Source organism: Nilaparvata lugens, chromosome 14 (assembly GCF_014356525.2).
Source record: "Nilaparvata lugens isolate BPH chromosome 14, ASM1435652v1, whole genome shotgun sequence".
Lineage (NCBI taxonomy): Eukaryota > Metazoa > Arthropoda > Insecta > Hemiptera > Delphacidae > Nilaparvata > Nilaparvata lugens.
In genome coordinates, this window is record NC_052517.1 from 8,018,381 (window position 1) to 8,042,474 (window position 24,094).

At 33.0% G+C, this 24,094-nt stretch overlaps 1 protein-coding gene across 5 annotated transcripts; it reads left to right on the forward strand.

Moving 5' to 3' along the window:
- The first annotated feature begins 4,188 nt into the window (after positions 1-4,188).
- Positions 4,189-17,413, forward strand: LOC111053232 (TATA-binding protein-associated factor 2N). Of its 5 annotated transcripts, none has more exons than XM_039440717.1 (4): positions 4,195-4,332; positions 15,165-15,425; positions 16,566-16,727; positions 16,758-17,413. In XM_039440717.1, exons 1-4 carry the CDS (start codon positions 4,272-4,274, stop codon positions 16,841-16,843), a joined length of 570 nt encoding a protein of 189 aa, XP_039296651.1. In that variant the 5' UTR covers positions 4,195-4,271; the 3' UTR covers positions 16,844-17,413. The 5 variants fall into 5 exon arrangements, with proteins under 5 accessions (XP_022195775.2, XP_039296651.1, XP_039296652.1 ...); XM_039440718.1 differs by having other exon boundaries at positions 15,165-15,335; positions 15,366-15,425; positions 16,566-17,413; XM_039440715.1 differs by having other exon boundaries at positions 16,566-17,413.
- Positions 17,414-24,094: the final 6,681 nt, after the last annotated feature.

Below are 24,094 nucleotides of genomic sequence, written 5' to 3' on the forward strand. Positions count from 1 at the left end.
AAAGTGCCTTATCTGTAAAAATTTCAGGAGCTCCGCCTCATCTATGCAAAGTTTGATTTTAGATTCCCAATTATCAGGCTTTAGATACAATTTAAACAAAAAATCTTAGGTGGAAAAGATTGAGCATAGAAATCTCTACAATTAATGTCTCGTAACATTTTCACCTAAAATTGAAAATTAGCTCGAAATTCGAGAAAATAAGATTATTTAATTTGAAAACTGTTGGCAACTGTTGATTCTATTAAGTCACTCACTATGAAGAGATAGCAGACTTCATGTGTCTGCAGCGTTATTGTCCTGTCACCAGCTGGCTTAGATCTTTGAATAGTAGACTTGCGCGGGAACACTAGCGTCAAGTGATCAATTTTCATAACGGCAAGGAAAGTAGTGTGAGTGTGCCACACCAGATTTTTGTATAATAGTGCTCATCGAATTTCCTTCCAGCTGTTGTCAATATTTGCAGTAGGAGAAGTCTTCGGCGTGATTTACAGCATTTAACTGGGATCTTCGTTTAATAATTACTAGTAGTTCTGTGAACAGTAGACCTCGCGCAGTTATAATCTACAGCCTCCTCTTATACTGTCCATCAGAGTAAATCCTGTCCGTATGTCGTGTCGGCGAGATATTGGGGTTGGTGCATCAGAAATGATAACATCAGAAGCTAATCTTCTACAAGACATATTGGCAACAGGTCAGCCCGAGTTGGAAGCAGAGGAAGTTCAAGAGACAATAAAATGTTATTTTAGTTTATTAATTGCATGCGTTATTGCATGGAATCAATAGTGCATAACAATTGCATGCAATGAGGCATGCAATTAATAGTCCACACAACACCTGATTTTTTACCAAGTTACATTTAGATATTTGACGCATGTAATTAATAATCCACTCGACAGCTGATTTATGATAAATAATTATTTGTCAGATTTTTACGGTAATATTGGCGTTAGAAAGGAGACTCCTTTTCCTTTTGTATTATCCTTAAAATGAGAAAAATTGAAAAAACCTTATATATACGTCGATGCGAAATTCAAAAATCTGGTGTGGCACACTCACACAACTTTCCTTGCCGTTATGAAAATTGATCACCTGACGCTAGTGTTCCTGCGCATCTCAAGTCTACTATTCAAAGATTTGAGCCAGCTGGTGACAGGGCAATAACGCTGGAGACACACATGAGGTCTGCTATCTCTTCATAGTGAATGATTTAATAGAATCAACAATAATTTGCAATTGAATAATCACATTTTCTCGAATTTAAAGCTTATTTTCAATTTTAGGTGAAAATGTTACTGAACATTAATTGTAGAGATTTTCATGCTCAATCTACTCCACTTGATTTTTTTTTGTTTCAATTGTATCTGAAGCCTGATAATTGGGAATCTATCTGCATTGATGGGGCGGAGCTCCTGAAATTTTTACAGATATGGGAATTGTGGCAGTTGATAGAGCTTATCGATGACTATTCTAGGTATGAATTTGATCAAAATCGTTGGAGCCGTTTCCGAGAAAATCACGAAAAACCCTGTTTTTGACAACATTTTCGCTATTTTAGCCGCCATCTTGAATTGCATTTGATCGAAATTGTTCGTGTCGGATCCTTATAGTGAAAGGACCTTAAGTTCCAAATCTCAAGTCATTCCGTAAATTGGGAGATGAGATATCGTGTACACAGACGCACATACACTCATACACACAAACACACACACACACACACCACACACACACACAAACACACACACACACACACACACACACACACACACACACACACACACACACACACACACACACACACACACACACACACTGACCAATACCCAAAAACCAGTTTTTTGGACTCAGGGGACCTTGAAACGTATAGAAATTTAGAAATTGGGGTACCATAATTTTTTTCGGAAAGCAATACTTTCCTTACCTATGGTAATAGGGCAAGGAAAGTAAAAAGGAACATACCTGTCAAATTTCATGAAAATCTATTGCCGCGTTTCGCTGTAAATGCGAAACATAATTAAAAACATATAAACATAAAGAGAAAAGCAAAACCGTCGACTTGAATCTAAAACCTCACTTCACTCGGTCAATTATTTTATTATTTACATTTGAACAAAGGCATTTTCCAATTCATTTCCATCGGTAAATGTTATAAGCCTGTTTTCCATACATCATCATTTATGACTAGCCTGTGAATTTATTATTGTTGAATGAGGAGTGAATAGATAAATGCTAGACAACACTGAACTCACAAGGAGGTTGAAGAGAACAAAGCCCTTCGTGTTGGTGTAGTGCTAGTGAAGCGAAAAAAGTATATTAAGGCTGTGCAAAGGCAAAAAATAAACTTTCTACTCGTGCTTTTTTTCAAAGTTTTTCGATTTGTCATCAAGCTATCAAAATGTAAAAGTTTTCTCAGGAAAACATTTTTTCTCGATTATTACTTTTTGAGATATGAGCGCCTGGAGTTTGAATTTTTGGGACAGAACATTTCAAATTCGGTAACAGATAAACCCATGAGATTTGAAGGATAGATTTTTCATGGTATTGTTGATCTAGTAAAACAAAAATTCTCTGAAAATATCAATTTTCAAGATAGTTATTCAATTTACTAAAAATAACCAAAAATAACTTTTAGTTGAGTTATTTCTGGTAAATTGAATTACTTTTCAAAAATTGATGCTTTCAGAAAAGTTTTGTTTTACTAGATCAAAGCACAATACCATGAAGAATCCATCCTCTAAATCTCATGGATTTATATCTTACCAAATTTGAAATGTTCTGTCCCAAAAATTCAAACTCCAGGCGCTCATATCTCAAAAAGTAATAATCGAAAAAAAATGTTTTCCTGAGAAAACTTTTTCATTTTGATAGCTTGATGATATGAAAATCGAAAAACTTCAAAAAATATCACGAGTAGAAAGTTTATTTTTAGCCTTTGCACAGCCTTAAATAAATGTGTAGTGGAAGAATTTAATGTAGTGAAATTATAGATTGGAACTGTAGGCTCCACTGGAAGACTTTAGCAATAATAGGATAAGAAATAAGATAACAAAATTATTGGTTAGTCCTTGTGACTAGTTTTAATAGAATTGATTAATTAAAAAAATTATGACTAGCCCATAGAGAAACAATAGCATAAGTTTCTCTATGCCTATGTGTTTTAATTATTGTTCAATGAGTGAGTAAAAAAATCAATGAATATATGGATAGTAAATTGATACATCTTCTTCTTCTTCTTCTTCTTCTTCACTTCAAGGATTAGGTTTGTTAAAGAACCTGTTCCGGCACCCATCTTTTCCTCGGTCTTCCCACGTCTCTTTTCCCAGAGGTTTATAGCATTTAGCCTCCAAAGGTATTCGTCCAGGAGGCATTCTATTCAAATGACTGCACCAATTTATTCTGTTTTGAATGATTTTTCCATGTAAAGGTGTAACAGATAAAGCTCTTCTTATCTCCTCATTTCTGATTCTATCTGCTCTAGTGCAGCCAAACACACTTCTTAGAAACCTCATTTTCTGCAGCTTGAATCTTGCTGTCTACTCTACGTGTGTGGATCCAATTCTCACTTCCGTAAAGCAGCGTTGGTACAGCGATGGTATTGAAGAATTTGATTCTAGTATCCTGCCTTGTTTTATTTTTGAGGTTTCTATGAATATTGCCACATATTCGTTGGAACTTTGATACTTTGTTATGAATATCTTTATCTGTATCATAGGTTACATCATTGCCAAGATAATTGAAATTGTTCACAATAAATTGATACATAAATATGTATATGCTGGGACTTGAATATCAATTATTATTCATTGCATCCTTAATCAAAACATGCCAAAGTGTGAGGCTGAGATTATCACATAATTTATACTGTTAACAATAGGAAGTGCGAAATGCTTGATTTAGTTTGAATTCAAGCATTAAATTGAACCTTATATCAAATACATGTTTGATCAAAGCTTATTTGAGAAATTAATTGAATTGACAATAACACCTGATTTAAATCCTGAAGCTGTTATCATAATCTGAATCATAAATTTTTATGATATGGATATAACAGCAAACAATTTTCTAAACCTATTGTGAGATTTGGTTTTAACTCCCATCATTTCCTATAGAATAACATCATTGTGTCCCATTCAATCCGAGCTGACAGTTTCAAGTGAATATAACTAGAATAGAGATGTTCAAAAGGGGTTTGAAAATGAATTATTCAATAGTTGAATACAAGGTGAGCTTCTAACTCTGAGACTCTCAAGTTGGTTCTGTTAGAAGTCACAACAATGGACTTTAAAGCTTTGATATTTTTTGGTGCTCTGTTGATTGATAGTTGTATCAGCTTTGGTTGGTATCTTCTCACATTTACTAGTAGTTCTGTGAACAGTAGACCTCACGCAGTTCTCTCATCCACAAGCATCTGATGTCACCTGTTCTAGTTGATTCAGTTAAATCACAATTCACAGTTGTAATTTACTCTTAAAAACTGTTATTTGTGTCCTCCAAGATCAAAAACTCATTTATGTTAACAAACTCAGTTCACGTTTGAATTTGTATCCCATATGATGATTTATCCAGTTCTGTGATAATCTTTCCATCTGATAAAAATATTTCTCAACATTTTAAAATTAACTTTTTACTTTCCTTGCCCTATTACCATAGGTAAGGAAAGTAGACTATTGCTTTCCAAAAAATTTAAGGTACCCTAATTTCATGTTTTCTATACGTTTCATTACTTTCCTTGCCCTATTACCATAGGTAATTTTTTGCTTCCCAAAAAAATTTAAGGTACCCTAATTTAATGTTTTCTATACGTTTCAAGGTCCCCTGAGTCCAAAAACATGATTTTTGGGTATTGGTCTGTATGTGTGTGTGTGTGTGTGTGTATGAGTGTATGTGCGTCTGTGTACACGATATTTCATCTCCCAATTAACGGAATGACTTGAAATTTGGAACTTGAGGTCCTTACACTATAAGGATCCGACACGAGCAATTTCGATCGAATGGGACTCAAGATGGCGGCTAAAATGGCGAAAACGTTGTCAAAAACAGGGGTTTTCGCGATTTTCTCTAAAATGGCTCCAACGATTTTGATCAAATTCATACACAAAATAGTCATCGATAAGATCTATCAACTGCCACAAGTCCCATATCTGTAAAAATTTTGTGAGCTCCGCCCCATCAATGCAAAGTTCGATTTTAGATTCCCAATTATCAGGCTTCAGATACAATTTAAACAAAAAAAATCAAGTGGAGTAGATTGAGCATGAAAATCTCTACAATTAATGTTCAGTAACATTTTCACCTAAAATTGAAAATAAGCTTTAAATTCGAGGAAAAGTGATTATCCAAATGCAAAAATTATCGTTGATTCTATTAAATCAATCACTATGAAGAGATAGCAGACCTCATGTGTGTCTCCAGCGTTATTGTCCTGTCACCAGCTGGCTCAAATCTTTGAATAGTAGACTTGAGATGCGCGTGAACACTAGCGTCAGTTGATCAATTTTCATAACGGCAAGGAAAGTTGTGTGAGTGCGCCACACCAGATTTAGGAGAATTTAAGCATGGTTTTTTATGTTTTTAGAGTATTTTTCTGGGAGAGACATGTACAGTCCGTGCAGACCATTAGCTAATATCTCGCAATGGTTGATCGCTGCTTGTTTACAGCTTATTTTACACTTATTAAGAAATGGAGTGGCTAGTAAGAGAAGAGTACTGAACTCACAGTTGATGTCAAAAATGTGTATAGATATATATTTTTTTAAAATCTGCAGCAATAACTCTCGGCGGGCCGGACAAAATCTATCCGCGGGCCGGATGTGGCCCGCGGGCCGTAGTTTGGAGAGCCCTGAACTAGAACATGTGACATCAGATACGACTTGTGTATGAGAAAACTGCGTGAGGTCTACTGTTCACAGAACTACTAGTAAATACCAAGTCTTGGTAAGTATTAACTAAATTCTAAATACTACTGTATTATTTTTGACTAGCAGGTCTACTACTCCTCCCACTTCTTCTCTACTCCTCCCACTAATAAATTGTACACATTAATTAACAACCATCAAATACCCGTAGGGTTTCGTTTCAGCAGGGGAACTGAAATTCAGACGAAATCTTTCACTGTATAACTTGGTAACTAAGCATTTTCGGACCTATGTTAATAAGAACTTTTTTCTTATTTTTTGAGGAATCACCCCCTGACTTATGGGCACCTTTTATGAGAACACTCTTCACATGCATAAAACGCCATTGAGAAGTTCAGAAAATATTAATGATCATAGAAAATTTAGGGAATAATTGAAAATAATAATAATCTTCAGTAATGCCACCCATTCTGCCACCTTCACAGAATACAGTAAAACTTGGAGCTCAGAATACAGGAAAACTCAGATTAGGAATATCATAATATGATGATTTCAATAATCAAAATGTAACTACATTATAAATAAGATTCGAAACGATTTTATAGATAAAAAAATCTCACGTAATTTACTTAAAAGTATAGAATATTGGATTGAGCGGAATATATTCTTCAAAATAGTTGTATGAAGTATAGTATTGTACCCAACAAGCATTGTTACTAGAAACTGTGAACGATGGTTTTTCAGTTTCAGATTCTTAAACCAGTTATGTAATTGTCCCACGTCATCTTGAAGGAGTTTAGTTTTATTGTATTTATTTTCTCTTTTTGAAAGATTAACTGTCATGATAGCCTCAAGACGTCACAATAATTAATTGGATATCACTTTATCATATAATATGTAGTATTCTTAAGTTTTGTTTTTTCCAAGCTTTTGCGATTTTTGTAAATCACTGTAACACTCTCTTTAACATTATAAAATTTGAATTGTATAATTATAAAGTACTTGAAGCGGAATAAGTGAACTGTAATTCACTGGTGCCAACACACAAGGTTTCTTATGTTGGCAGTGCCGAATATTACATTGATAATATTGTTATACTCAAGTTAAAATCAATGTCTATTTGTATTGTATACTCTTGTAATTAATATTGCACAAATATGTATTTGTAATTTTTGGCAGTAAATTCAATTCAATTCAATTCTATGTTTAGTCCAGTCAATATAGACATAAAAAGGGGGTGTGCTTGCATCAATTTATATTGTAGTTCTGATTCTTTGTTATATTATTTGGATACATGAGAAAAGTTCACAACCAATTTTTTCTTGCAAAATTTCCTTGTGTTAGATACAGAATGGCCCAAAAACCTTGTATTTTCGGTTCATTTTCCAGTTTTCAAACATTTTCGTCAAATTTAGTGATCGGACAGAAAAATTTGCTGTCGCCTTTTTGGGGATATAAAATTTTGAATGGAATGAAATCATTCGTAACTCTCTATCTCAAATGAGTACTGAGTTATGGTTTTTCGAAAATGAATAAAATTTGAAGTAAAAATCAATTTTCATAAATATTTTAGTTTTTGATCTACAATATCTTTCGATGTATCAATATCGGGGAGCGAGCTTCGCTCTGGAGTACAAAAGCATAAAAACTTTATTACGAATGAAGAAATTATAATAACATTCATAGTTCATTCAGAAATGTTCTATCTAATCACAGTAAATTGAGATTAATTCTCAGGAGAATGCAAAAATTTCCCTCACAGAGGCCCGGTTGCACAACAGGTGAAATTTTTATCATGATTAACTTCACGTGAACCAAATCAGAGAAGACCATTTCAAAAAGATGGATCTACTGGAATTAATCATCATTGAGAATAACCCGGCTTTTTTGCAACCGGCACTAAGTACCTGATTGAATGATTACAAAAGTTCAACAGCTGAGTCATAATTTTGACACAGTCCCACATGAACTCGCTCACTCATGCACTTCCATCACCAACAGACGACGAAATAATTATTATCAGCTGTTTTTCCAAAGATGAATAATAATTATCCTTTTAGTGTCCTTCAGCGAGTTTTCCCAAGGATGAGACCTAGTGCAATCGAATCTTTATATCATAAACCTACTATGTTCGGAATTTCGTGAGAATCGTTAGAGCCGTTTTAGAGATCCAGTGAAATACAAACATCTAATATCTTAACATGTAAACAGATGCTGCTCGTTTAATAGTATAGGATTGGTTATTTTAAACGAGAATGAACAATCAATATTACATCAATAAACCTGTATCAGCTACCGTCTATAGAAGGCATTGACAAGACACATGATCGGCAACGTTGATCTGCTATCTTTCTTCACCTCCAACGTGGAGGTCTCTTTAGTGTCCTCGATTTTTCCCATCTGTTGCTTGTCGAATGATACAGTATCACGTTGGCTTGTATCATGTTTGCTGCCAGCGCTATCTAGCGTCACACTTTACAACTACATTAAGCTTTTCTCTACTCGATTCTCCGTCAATGCAACTTGGATCACTGATTTTCATCAAATTGGAAGATGAATTTTGAAAATTTTACTATCAAGAAAACTTCTTTGATGCGTGGAGAGCTTACTGAATGAATTTCAATGCAATTGGTGAAGAATATATCACTGGAACTGACTTTATAGGTGCTGCCTCTCGCCAGAGCTTTGTGTGGAAACTCTCTTCAATTTCTTTGAATATTGTGATATGTTGCACAATATTACTGTTGTAAATGATATTTAAATATTTTTTTTGGAGAATCATTGTGATTTAGAGTAGTTTAATAATTACTTTCACGATGATTCCATATCCTTCTATATACCTCAATTAATGTTAAGCTACGTTTACACTATATAGCCACAGAATAGATACAGAATGGAAACTTGTAAGTTGTAATCAAACGCCTATCTAACATTATGCTTTTTACATGACCCCAATACTAAACACGTCACGTGACCTTGGGAAGTTCCAATCTTGGTCTTCTGATTGGCTCGTGGCAGTGAACGAGATCAATTGATCCGGATCATTAAAGTGATCCGAACCTACCATCAATACTATTACAATGCGGCGCTTCCTAACAAGATGGCGGATTTTGGCGTCAGGGTATAGCCAAGTTTCCGTACTGTATGTATGCTGTGATATAGCTGGGGGAAAGCAATATAGCAGAGCTATAAATATAAAATTTGAGCTACATATTTACTTATATAGCTCTGTCAACTATATGACTCAGTGCCTGCTGGGTTTACACCAGATATACTGTAATCATTAGTTGTCAGAGTGCTAGTAGGCTACTGCGCATTTTTACTTTCCTTGCCCTATTACCATAGGCTTGCCCTATTACCATAGGTAAGGAAAGTATTGCTTTCCAAAAAAAAATTAAGGTATCCTAATTTCAAGTTTTCTATTCGTTTCAAGGTCCCCTGAGTACAAAAACATTATTTTTGGGTGTTGGTCTGTGTGTGTGTGTGTATGTCTGTGAACACGATAACTCCATTCCTAATTAACTGATTGACTTGAAATTTTAAACTTATGGTCCTTATACCATGAGGATCCGACAATAAGAAATTCAATAAAATTCAATCCAAAATGGCGGATAATTACCATGTTTTTCACGGTTTTCTCGAAATCGGCTCTAACGATTTTCTTAAAATTTATATCATGGATTCATAAGCCCTATCAACTGACATGAGTCTCATTTCTGGGAAAATATTGCGGGAGCTCCGTAATATTCTTGAGAAAAATGGCGGATAATCACTAAAAAACCATGTTTTTCACGGTTTTCTGAAAAACGGCTTTAACGATATTCTTCAAATTCATACCATGGATTCATAAGCACTATCAACTGACATGAGTCTCATTTCTGGGAAAATTGCAGGAGCTCCGTAATATTCTTGAGAAAAATGGCGGATAATTACTAAAAAAAACATGTTTTTCACGGTTTTCTCGAAAACGGCTCTAACGATTTTCTTCAAATTTACACTATGAATTAGAGCTATTCATAAGCCCTATCAACTGACATGAGTCTCATTTCTGGCAAAAATGCAGGAGCTCCGTAATATTCTTGAGAAAAATGGCGGATACCTAATCACTAAAAAACCATGTTTCACGGTTTTCTCGAAAACGGCTCTAACGATTCTCTTCAAATTTATACCATAAGCCCTATCGACTGGCATGAGTCTCATTACTGGGAAAATTGCAGGAGCACCATAATATTTTTGAGAAAAATGGCGGATAATTACTAAAAAACCATGTTTTTCACGATTTTCTCAAAAATAACTTGACCGATTTTTTTCAAATTCATACCCTGTATAGTTATTTATCAGCTCTATTAACTGGCATGAGTCTCCTTTTTGTGGGAAACTAATGGGGAGTCCACCTCATCCTTGAGAAATGGACTTTGTAACCTCCTTCTCGTGCATGAGGTAGGTAGGTAGAGCAGTTCATAAAAAGAACACATAGACGAGATATTTCATCTGTAGAACAGCTGTTTTGACGACTTTTAAAAAATATCGAATTTCACAATTTACACAAAGGAAAAAGTACTCCGAAAACATTTATATATAGCCTATACATAAATACAGAAGTCTGATCATAGTTTCAAATATGTTGCCGCCAATCGTCATTATGTTATTCCCCTAGATTATTCTCCTTTAAGAATGGGGCTTACAGTTCAATGAGCAAGGAAAGTTGTGTAAGTGTACCACACCAGATTTTTTTACTTTCCTTGCCCTATAACCATAGGTGAGGAAAGTATTGCTTTCCGAAAAAATTAAGATACCCCAATTTCTAAATTTCTATGCGTTTCAAGGTCCCCTGAATCCAAAAAAGTGGGTTTTGAGTATTGGTCTGTATGTGTGTGTGTATGAGTGTATGTGCGTCTGTGTACACGATATCTCATCTCCCAATTAACCGAATGACTTGAAATTTGGAACTTAAGATCCTTCCAATATAAGGATCCGACACGAACAATTTCGATTGAATGCAATTCAAAATGGCGGCTAAAATGGCGAAAATGTTGTCAAAAACAGGGTTTTTCGCGTTTTTCTCGAAAACAGCTCCAACGATTTTGATCAAATTCATACCTAAAATAGTATTGATGAGCTCTATCAACTGCCACAAGTCCCATATCTGTAAAAATTTCAGGAGCTCCGCCCCATCTATGCAAAGTTTGATTTTAGAATCTCAATTATTAGGCTTCAGATATAATTTAAACGAAAAATTTTGAGTGGAAAAGATTGAGCATGAAAATCTCTGTAATTAATGTCCAGTAACATTTTTATCGAAATTTGAAAATAAGCTTGAAATTTGAGAAAATGTGATTATTCAATTGCAAACTGTTGGCAACTGTTGATTCTATCAAATCATTCACTATGAAGAGATAGCAGATCTCGTGTGTATCCAGCGTTATTGTCCTGTCACCAGCTGGCAGATCTTTGAATAGCAGACCTGAGATGCGCGGGAACAATAGCGTAAGGTGATCAATTTTAATAACGGCTAGGAAAGCTGTGTGAGTGCGCGACACCAGATTTTCAATCAAGAATATTATAATTTCTTCAACATTAATTTGTTTATTTAATAATTTTTCATTTTATTTTCAATCACCTATTGAATTTGTTTTTCAAATGTGAGAATATTGATACTAATGGGCACGCATCATAAAAAATATTGAAACCCCTCCTTATAGAAATAGACACGGCCAGACATCTGTGTAATGCATGCAATGAATGATCCACTTGTCAGCTGATTGATTATGAATAATTCTATAGTCTAATTGATCCTATCTTCAAAGTAGATCATATATTAAATTTATAGTGATATCAGAGTATGGAGGAATTCTTTTTCTTCTCATATTATCCTTAAGATGCAAAATTTAAAAAAACCTTATGTATAGGCTACATCGATGCGCAGTTGAAAAAGGAATATTCCTGCCAAATCTCATCGAATTCTATCAACGCGTTTGGCCGTAATCGCGTTACATACAGACAGACAAAAGAAAATCCAAGTTAAAACATAGACTCACTACGTTCGGTCAATTAACCAATTCATTCAATTCATGAATGTATACATATTTTTATCAATATATTCATTTATGTCGACCACAGGCAACCTCATTTCAATGCTTTATTGGCCGAACGCAGTGAGGTGTAGGCCTACGTTTTAATTCGGATTCTCTTTTGTCTGTACATACCGTATGTAAAGCATTTACGGCCAAACGCGTTCATAGAATTCTATGAGATATGGCAGGAATATTCCTTAATTATTAACCGCGCGTCGATGTATACACAAGGTTTTTTGAAATTTTGCATTCCAAGGATAATATGAAAAGAAGAGGAATTCCTCCATACTCTGATATCACTATATATATATATATATATATATATATATATAATATATATATATATATATATATATATAATATATATATATATATATATATATATGCTACTCTAAAGATACGATCAATCAGACTATAGAATTATTCATAAAGAATCAGCTGAAAAGTGGATTATTCATTGCATGCATTACACAGATGTCTAGAGAAGCTGGTGAACAGGTAACACCAGAGAAAACTGACAGAGACGTCCACTGTTCACAGAACTACCTACTAGTTTATATATCGATCCAAAAAAGTTACTTGACAAAAATTACATTGGTGCTTCACTTTTTAGGCACAATTTTTCAAGGTTCTACGCCATGCTTTTGGAAACTTTTTAGGGGTGACTATGTCAGAGTAGGCCTACCTATATTTCGAAATGGAGTTAATATGAAACAAATGGATCTTATCCGTTATGTGCCAAGAAATGTACTCCCTCCAATTTCTACTTTGGTGTAGTTCTAGTAGTTCTAATTTTCGCTACTAGGCTGCGTTACTATCGCACTTCCATCGTTTAGCGGGTAATGAGAATTCAATGATAATGATGATAATGAGAATTCAAGCAAATATATGAGGAAAATCCTTCTTTTTTACGTTTTGATTTAAGAGTGCCTAAATTTCAAAAAACCTTATGTATAGGCTACATCGATGCGCAGTTGAAAAAGGAATATTCCTGCCAAATCTCATCGAATTCTATCAACGCGTTTGGCCGTAATCGCGTTACATACAGACAGACAAAAGAAAATCCAAGTTAAAACATAGACTCACTACGTTCGGTCAATTAACCAATTCATTTAATTCATGAATGTATACATATTTTTATCAATATATTCATTTATGTCGACCACAGGCAACCTCATTTCAATGCTTTATTGGCCGATCGCAGTGAGGTGTAGGCCTACGTTTTAATTCGGATTCTCTTTTGTCTGTACATACCGTATGTAAAGCATTTACGGCCAAACGCGTTCATAGAATTCTATGAGATATGGCAGGAATATTCCTTAATTATTAACCGCGCGTCGATGTATAGGCCTACACAAGGTTTTTTGAAATTTTGCATTCCAAGGATAATATGAAAAGAAGAGGAATTCCTCCATACTCTGATATCACTATATATATATATATAATATATATATATATATATATATATATATATATATATATATATATATATATGCTACTCTAAAGATACGATCAATCAGACTATAGAATTATTCATAAAGAATCAGCTGAAAAGTGGATTATTCATTGCATGCATTACACAGATGTCTAGAGAAGCTGGTGAACAGGTAACACCAGAGAAAACTGACAGAGACGTCCACTGTTCACAGAACTACCTACTAGTTTATATATCGATCCAAAAAAGTTACTTGACAAAAATTACATTGGTGCTTCACTTTTTAGGCACAATTTTTCAAGGTTCTACGCCATGCTTTTGGAAACTTTTTAGGGGTGACTATGTCAGAGTAGGCCTACCTATATTTCGAAATGGAGTTAATATGAAACAAATGGATCTTATCCGTTATGTGCCAAGAAATGTACTCCCTCCAATTTCTACTTTGGTGTAGTTCTAGTAGTTCTAATTTTCGCTACTAGGCTGCGTTACTATCGCACTTCCATCGTTTAGCGGGTAATGAGAATTCAATGATAATGATGATAATGAGAATTCAAGCAAATATATGAGGAAAATCCTTCTTTTTTACGTTTTGATTTAAGAGTGCCTTAAGTTCAAATCTTGATGATACCCATTCCCGAATTGTTAGCAAAAAAACTCATGTAATTTTGAGGAAACATTCTCCCAAGACATTGTTAATCTCATGTAATATTTGATTTCTTGAAATATTAATTCCAGGGTTATCAAAGTTTCAGTTTCTACATTCCGGTTATCACTAAATCATTGCAGATTAAAAAAATTATTTATTTTATTTTATTTACAATGCAAATGACACTAATGTAATAATAACATTGGCAGATAAAATAATAAGGTTGTCATTGTGCTATTTTTCTTCCAAATTTATAGGTGACAAAGTCCAAGATAAGGTAAAAATTTTACGTGTACAATTTTCATAAAATTTTAGTTCAAAATAAACATTAAAACTATACATTTTGTTTGTATATGGCTTGAATAAATAAATGATCAGAAATATTCGACTCATTATTTTTCAAAAAAATAATCAAATTGTGTTATGTTTGTCAAAAATGAAATGCTTTTCCTTTCAAATTCATAAACTTCATGGAACAAGTTTCGAAAAGCTAAAGTTTTAAAATTATAAAAAAAGTTTTTCTTTGAAAATTGATCTTTATCAAAAAATGTTTCAAAAAGTAAAGTGCACAAGTTTCCCTTCAAGTTGAATTGTTTGGATTTATTTCAATATTCATGTTGAAAATTTACATAATTTCTCATCATGTGCTTCCAATTTATATGATGGATAATAATGTCTCTTTTCTTGGGCTACTTTCAATATAAATAGAATACAAATCTCAGTACCATTTTTGAATTATTTTATCACAACATGTTTCGGACATTCATGCCATTTTCAAGTGATTTGAAATAATGAATAATAAATAATTTTCTTTATTGTCAAATACAAGAAATATTTTTACAAATGAAATGATCATCGAGTTACAATAGTTTTTGGCGTGACTGGAAAAAGAGGCCTTGAGCTCCAGCCAAGAGTTCTAAAAATAAGAAATACATTTTTCAAATAAATAAATATTTCTTCCAGCAATATTTATATTTTTATTTATTTCAAATCACTTGAAAATCATGATAAAATAATTCACAACAACAATTCACTTGAAACATGTTGTGATTTGTACTGTATTTCTATTGAAGGATAATAAACACATAATATGAACCTGTAATATCTACACGCTGACTTATGTAATATAAGTTTATAATGTTCTTTTCATTCTCTAGATCAAGGAGGTCATGGAGGTAGGGAACTTGATCGAGGAGGTCATGGAACTAGAGAAACTTATCAAGGAGGTCACGATGGAGATCATGGCAGATATTTAGGAGGATATTATGATATTGATGATTATGTAGCTGTAGGACCTCCACCTCAAATAGTTCTAGATTATCAAGGAGGTCATGGAGGTAGGCAACTTGATCAAGGAGGTCATGGAGGTAGGCAACTTGATCAAGGAGGTCATGGAGGTAGGCAACTTGATCAAGGAGGTCATGGAGGTCATAGACTACATGGAAGAGGACGTATACCTGAATGTCCTGAATGAGTATAATTTTGTGGATTTAAGTGAGATTTTCAATATTTCAAGTGATTGTGGAAAAAAATTATTTATTTTATTTTATTTACAATGCAAATGACACTAATGTAATAATAACATTGGCAGATAAAATAATAAGGTTGTCATTGTGCTATTTTTCTTCCAAATTTATAGGTGACAAAGTCCAAGATAAGGTAAAAATTTTACGTGTACAATTTTCATGAAATTTTAGTTCAAAATAAACATTAAAACTATACATTTTGTTTGTATATGGCTTGAATAAATAAATTGATCAGAAATATTCCACTCAATTATTTTTCAAAAAAATAATCAAATTGTGTTATGTTTGTCAAAAATGAAATGCTTTTCCTTTCAAATTCATAAACTTCATGGAACAAGTTTCGAAAAGCTAAAGTTTTAAAATTATAAAAAAAGTTTTTCCTTGAAAATTGATTAACTTTATCAAAAAATGTTTCAAAAAGTAAAGTGCACAAGTTTCCCTTCAAGTTGAATTGTTTGGATTTATTTCAATATTCATGTTGAAAATTTACATAATTTCTCATCATGTGCTTCCAATTTATATGATGGATAATAATGTCTCTTTTCTTGGGCTACTTTCAATATAAATAGAAATACAAATCTCAGTACCATTTTTGAATTATTTTATCACAACATGTTTCGGACATTCATGCCATTTTCAAGTGATTTGAAATAATGAATAATAAATAATTTTCTTTATTGTCAAATACAAGAAATATTTTTACAAATGAAATGATCATCGAGTTACAATAGTTTTTGGCGTGACTGGAAAAAGAGGCCTTGAGCTCCAGCCAAGAATTCTAAAAATAAGAAATACATTTTTCAAATAAATAAATAAATATTTCTTCCAGCAATATTTATATTTTTATTTATTTCAAATCACTTGAAAATCATGATAAAATAATTCACAACAACAATTCACTTGAAACATGTTGTGATTTGTACTGTATTTCTATTGAAGGATAATAAACACATAATATGAACCTGTAATATCTACACGCTGACTTATGTAATATAAGTTTATAATGTTCTTTTCATTCTCTAGATCAAGGAGGTCATGGAGGTAGGAAACTTGATCAAGGAGGTCATGGAACTAGAGAAACTTATCAAGGAGGTCACGATGGAGATCATGGCAGATATTTAGGAGGATATTATGATATTGATGATTATGTAGCTGTAGGACCTCCACCTCAAATAGTTCTAGATTATCAAGGAGGTCATGGAGGTAGGCAACTTGATCAAGGAGGTCATGGAGGTAGGCAACTTGATCAAGGAGGTCATGGAGGTCATAGACTACATGGAAGAGGACGTATACCTGAATGTCCTGAATGAGTATAATTTTGTGGATTTAAGTGAGATTTTCAATATTTCAAGTGATTGTGGAGGAATATTATTGTTTGGATTTGTGTTTTGAAATTAATCAATCTGATAAACTCGAAATTGTAGTAGATACATTTTTTGGACTCAAAATAATGTGTGAATTAAGTTATCATTCTAACATAACCTGTAATCTAGTCTAGCTAGACTGTGTTTTAACTTCTCGACCTGAGTCACGTAAGTGTGAGTTGAGCCTTAGTCTTTCAATAGCCGGAGACATGATGGAACACATTCAAGTGATGATTGGAAGAAGTATGAGAATCTGAAATAATAATTTTTATTTGGGTTTTATATGTAAATTTTGAATCAGCAGCTTCTGAATCAAAATTGCTGACCTCTGAGCAAAATGAGGCAATTTTTTGTTTGGAAACTTGTTTTTGTTCAATCAGATGTTTGATATTTATTTTGTATGTTAATTTTTCCCATTGATGGAATAATATTATAAATTCAATTAATGATATTTGTATATTAATGGATTGATTCTGGATGTTTTGTCGAATATGAATAAAATATGAGAATTGGCAAGATTGCTTTTGTTCACTTTGATCCCTTCTTTGACCCCTCCATCATTGGATAATTGTCAAAAAATGTACAAATTTTGCCATAAATTGTGACAAATCGCATTATTATAAATACTGTTCAAATTGGAAATTATTTAGAATTTTAGTAATGAGACAATTTGAAGAATATCCAAGCCAAAACACTTGTCATAACTTAAATTTCAAATATTATATTGAACTTATCATTATTCCTTTTTCTTTCATTAATCCAATGATACAAAATCATTATTTTTAGTAATAAAATTTAAATATTAATATCAAAATATCGGGTACCGAGCTTCACTCTGGAGTACAAAAGCATAAAAAATTTATTAAGAAAGAAGAAATTATAATAATATTCATAGTTCATACAGGAATGTTCTATCTAATCATAGTGAATTGAGATTAATTCCCAGAGGAATGCAAAAATTTCCCTCACGAAATTGCACAAAAGCCGGATAAATTTTAATCCTGATTAATTTCACGTGAACCAAATCAGAGAAGACAATTTCAAGAAGATCGTTCTACTGGAATTAATCAGGATTGAAAATAACCCGGCTTTTTTGCAACCGGCACTAAGTACCTGATTGAATGATTACAAAAGTTCAACAGCTGAGTCATAATTTTGACACAGTCCCACACACATGAACTCGCTCACTCACTTCCATCATCTACATATGACGAAATAATTATTATCAGCGGTTCCCCAAGGATAAATAATAATTATCCTTTTAATGTCCTTCAGCGATTTTTCCCAGGGATGAGACCTAGTGCAATCGAATATTTTTATTACAAACCTACTATGTTCTGAATTTCGTGAGAATCGTTAGAGCCGTTTTAGAGATCCAGTGAAATACAAACATCTAATATCTTAACATGTAAACAGATGCTGCTCGTTTAATAGTATAGGATTGGTTATTTTAAACGAGAATGAACAATCAATATTACATCAATAAACCTGTATCAGCTACCGTCTATAGAAGGCATTGACAAGACACAGGATCGGCAACGTTGATCTGCTATCTTTCTTCACCTCCAACGTGGAGGTCTCTTTTTTGTCCTCGATTTTTCCCATATGTTGCTTGTCGAATGATACAGTATCACGTTGGCTTGTATCATGTTTGCTGCCAGCGCTATCTAGCGTCACATTCTACAACTACATTAAGCTTTTCTCTACTCGATTCTCCGTCAATGCAACTTGGATCACTGATTTTCATCAAATTGGAAGATGAATTTTGAAAATTTTACTATCAAGAAAACTTCTTTGATGCGTGGAGAGCTTACTGAATGAATTTCAATGCAATTGGTGCAGAATATATCACTGGAACTGACTTTATAGGTGCTGCCTCTCGCCAGAGCTTTGTGTGGAAACTCGCTTCAATTTCTTTGAATATTGTAATATGTTGTACAATGTTGTATGCTGTATTATGTAAATATTTTTTTGGAGAATCATTGTGATTTAGAGTAGTTTATTAATTACTTTCACGATGATTCCATATCCTTCTATATGCCTACCTCAATCGATGATAAGCTACGTTTACACTATATAGCTGGGGGAAAGCAATATAGCAGAGCTATATATAAAATTTACACATGAACTCGCTCACTCACTTCCATCATCAACATACGACGAAATAATTATTATCAGCGGTTCCCCAAGGATAAATAATAATTATCCTTTTAATGTCCTTCAGCGATTTTTCCCAGGGATGAGACCTAGTGCAATGGAATATTTTTATTACAAACCTACTATGTTCTGAATTTCGTGAGAATCGTTAGAGCCGTTTTCGACATCCGGTGAAATACAAACATCTAAACATATAAACAGAAATTGCTCGTTTAATAGTATAGGATTTCATCTATCTTCTTTTTCAAATCAGAGTTTGTAGAATTTTAGACTTTCTTTGTTAGTCTGAAATCTACTTGTACTGCTATTGTTGGCTAATACTACCAAATTTGTTTTGTACAAGTTTAAAGGTTCTTTCTTATACCATATATACAGAGTGAGTCATATGTATGGGAGCCCTTCAATAAGTTTGAGACGGTTGTGGATATAATACTGTAACTTTCAGAGTAAGTTATTGGTCGAATACTCTACCTTTTGACGTACAACTGAATTTCAATCCCTCATAAGGGGGTGACTTAGTGGTTGTAACTCGAATATTTTAAATGTAAACACCCATTGTGTGGGACATCATTATGAAAGCCTTTAGGAAGACAACATCAATTAAAATGTTCTATGATACTAACTTGTATCCAAAATGGCGGCTGATTGAAGTTTAAGTTTTTAAAGTCATAATTGATACAGTTCAAGCAGCCGCCATTTTGGATAAAAGTGTCATAAAACCTTTTTATTGATTTCATCTTTCTCGTTTTTAAAAGGTATTCAAAATGATGTATCATTCAATGGGTGTTTACATTCAAAATATTCGAGTTACAACCCCTCGTTTCTTTGAAAACTAAAACTTCAATTAGCCGCCATTTTGGATACAAGTATCATAGAATATTTTAATTGATGTTATCTTCCTTGTTTTAGGAAGTGTTTTATAATGATGTGCCACACAATAAGTGTTTACATTTAAAATATTCGATACCGTATTAGATCTATCTATCAATCCTTGGAACGATGAGATCAAATTCAGCTGGATATCTTGATTTGATGCCGAGATATGCGTTTCAATGAAACCATGATTGCAGTTTCGAAATTTGGGGAACCCTGGAGCGGAACAATACCTACTATTACTTGGAGTAATAGCAGGTATTGGGTGGAAGCAAGTGGTGAGACGATGAGTGTTTTGTGATTCCAGGCCATGCATTACAGCACGTCTTTGTTTTTTGCCTTCATTGGATGGTTTAATTGGGGAAAAATTAGACAATTTTTTTTCATTATGCATAGTTATTGATAAGGCAGTATTCGTCATGGAGTACTAGATGAGAAAAATTAGAAATTTAGTCAAGACTGTAGAGAATTTCCTACTCTTTCTATTACAATAAACGATTCCATTCATATGATTACAAATAAAACGTTACAGCTGAATAAAAAAAGAGGTGAATTCCATTTTCCTACAATTTATTTATTTGATAGAGCAAACAATACAATAGTCGGAAATAGTTATTTGTGCAACTAGTGTGCAAAGTGACAGTTTGCTGCACCGAAAGAAACGTTTACGCCCGAGCCGTATGGCTTCTTGAGTGCAGCAGAGGAACTTTGCTCACGTATTTCACATTAAGTTTTTCCTACAGTTACCATTGAATATGAAAAGTGGGTAATTATGGGTAAAATTGCCTGAAATGCATCAAATGTTTTTCTGTGTAATTTTATTATTGATAAAAACCTTAATCCTAAAATCCTAAGGTCCTCGTTGTCCTTGGTTATAATATATAATGAATAATAATTAGCGCGTTGTGCTTCGTTGCACCTCTGCTCACTATAGCAGCCACAGCAGTCACTGTTACCAACTTCATTTTGATTTTGCTGCACTGTTGCTCCATATAACCTACTAAGTATTTTGCGTTGCCATGTTGCAAATCTGGAGTGCAGAAAAATTTTTCCCGCACTAGAGCGGAAAAGTGATTCTTTGCGTTCTGTAATCAGTGCAGCAATGGCCACTTTTCAACGTAACTGTAGGAAAAGAAAAAAACAGGCTATTGCTCAAAACTTCTTCAATTTTCTAATTTTGTCTCGAATTGTCCAAATTTTATATAGATATTTTTTATGTCAATCAATCAATAATTTTATTCAATTCAACACAATAGAACTATACATAAAAGAAATCAAAATACAAAAAATCACAATCAAAAATATATTTCCAATAAAATACAAAAACAGGCTTAATGGTGGGGTGTGCTGAAAAGAAAGAAAGGAGGAAAAATACCTAGCCAACTATGGTTTCCCATGTAATAGGCAGGTAGAGATAAGATTTAATATAAAATATATTTATTGATAATTGTTACAAGAGGGTATAAAAGTGAGGAATGAAGGGGGAAGAAGAGCGGAAAAGGGAAGAATCGGAGAAGAAGGTGTGAAAAAAGAGAGAAAAAATATGAGCAAACATTGTAAGCGAGTCCACTTTCAACAAATTTATCTAAAAGAAAAGGCCTTGCAAACAGTAGTTAGAACAGAAATCTCGAGACTCATACATCTATATCTACAAAAAGTTACTGTAGGTCCAGGTTTTTATTTCTAGTTTAGTTTTTCTACTTATCTTAGAGTCTATGAGGAAGTGGTCCGGAATAAGGTTTATTATTACTTTCCTCGCCCTATTACCATAGGTAAGGAAAGTATTGCTTTCCGAAAAAAATTGAGGTACCCCAATTTCTAAATTTCTATACGTTTCAAAGTCCCCTGAGTTCAAAAAATGGTTTTTGGGCATTGGTCTGTTGATTCTATTAAATCATTCACTTTGAAGAGATAGCAGACCTCGTGTGTCTCCAGCGTTATTGTCCTGTTACCAGCTGGCTCAGATCTTAAATAATAGACTTGAGATACGCGTGAACACTAGCGTCAGGGGATCAATTTCCATAACAGCAAGGAGAGTTGTGTGAGTGCACCAAACCAGATTTTTTAGTACTTATATAGATCAACTGTTTCCTTAAGCATTCAATATTGGTGTGATATGTGACATATCAATTTGCAGTGAGCCTTGAATAATAATTATTGACAATCGAATTTAAAGTGCGAGGAAAATGGGATTTATATTTTATCAAGTATTTAATTACGGTTTTTATATATAATTGTCGTATTGTCATTACCTTAAAGTCACTAAAATCCATCTCGGTAGGGTACAATCTAGGTTTTTTTGAATAATTTTAATGATCAGCTTTTGCACCACGAATAATTCCTCAATATGACAGTTGAAACAGCCCCTCCCCCCCAAACAGCTATTTCAAGCTGCAGAATTGATTTAATTAGAGCATGATATACCATTTCTAAATTTTTCTTATTTAGAATTCTATTTATTTGATAGAATGTGTAGGATAAATATCTAATTTTTCTACAGATGGACTTAATTTATGTACATCCCACTTTCGATGATCATCTATTATGATTCCAAAGTATTCAATATTTGTGACTTTTTATAGTGGAACAATCACAATTACCTAAGGTTTTATATTGAATGTTTAAGTTGAGATTTGAATGAAATATTTTTGTTTTAATTAGTTTTTAAATATCAAAATTTAAAATTTTTAGTTTAGTCATTAGTTTTGAAGTGGAAATTGGTCTTTTTGAAGTGAAAAGTGGAATCATAACCTCATTCTTTTTTGAAACTTTATTTTAAAAATTTGGGAGAAGACAGTTTTGGGCAATGCCTGTTGTCTACTCCCAATCATATTATATTGTAATAATGATTTGTAATTGTCATTGAAATAAATTAATAAATAAATATTTATCTCGTGCCACTCCCGTGTTTCGGATGGACACGTTTAGCCGTCGGTCCCGGCTGCCTAAAAAGCGGTCGTTAGGTCATGTGAGAAGCCCTTAAATTGATCAGTTGCGACCTGAAAACTCTGACACCAGACCTGAGCCAGCCAGTTCACTCGATATTATTATTATTATTAAAAGATTGACAACTATTTTTCTTTTGATATGATTTGAATTGAAAATTATTATTTTGGGATCACTGATTGATTTATATCAATGTACTATTTCTATGTTTTTTTTAATATAATGTAAAACTTGACTCCTCCAGTCAAACATTCTTTAGAAGGTTTTGGAGAATTTATAATTCGTCTGGTTTATAATATTTGAAATTTTCCACTGAAAAGGAATTTTCTTATCTTTTGTCATTCTTGCTTTTTTATTATTCTTAATTTGTTTTGTTTGTAAGATTTCTTTTTATAAGTGTATTTTTCATTTTTGTTTGTTATATTTTCTATAATAAACTCCCTTCTTCTGGGGGTACCAGGACGAAGGGAAAAGGAAAAAAAAAGGATTATTATATTATTATTATTATTATATTATTATTATTATTATTATTATTATTATTATTATTATTATTATTATTATTATTATATTATTATTATTATTATTATTATTATTATTATTATTATTATTATTATTATTATTATTATTATTATTATTATTATTATTATTATTATTATTATTATTATTATTATACCTAGGTTAAGAGCACCTTGAGTGGAGCTTCAACAGGCTGCCCTATTTTATTTAATATTAATTCCACTCTGTTAATCAACAGCCTCCAAATTGAGACTGAATTGAGACTGAGGAACTTGCGATTGGTCTCAAATTGTAGAGAATTATAATTATGCTCTACATGCTCAGTTGTCTCTAATCCATCTTGAGCCGTTTCTCTTCAGTCAAAAAATACAGAAAACGTTGAAATGAGAAAAATACCTTCAAATTCTTGATTTTGTTTCAAACGAACGAATCGATCATTCCAAATATGTTTAACATTAATTATTCATGTCAAATGAAAGAGTAGGGTTTGAGACCAAGTACAATTTTTTATCATTATGGTTCTGTGAAATAAGCAGCTTTGATTATAGAAATTAGCAAATTTTCGTGTAAAAAATATATAGGATCAAGTATAGAAAAGGATAAGGCCAAAATTTCTAATTTTTACCGAATTCAACTAAGGCTAGACACACACTGGTTAGTCAAGACAAGACTAGTCACGTTTAGTCACAATACTTCACATAGTTG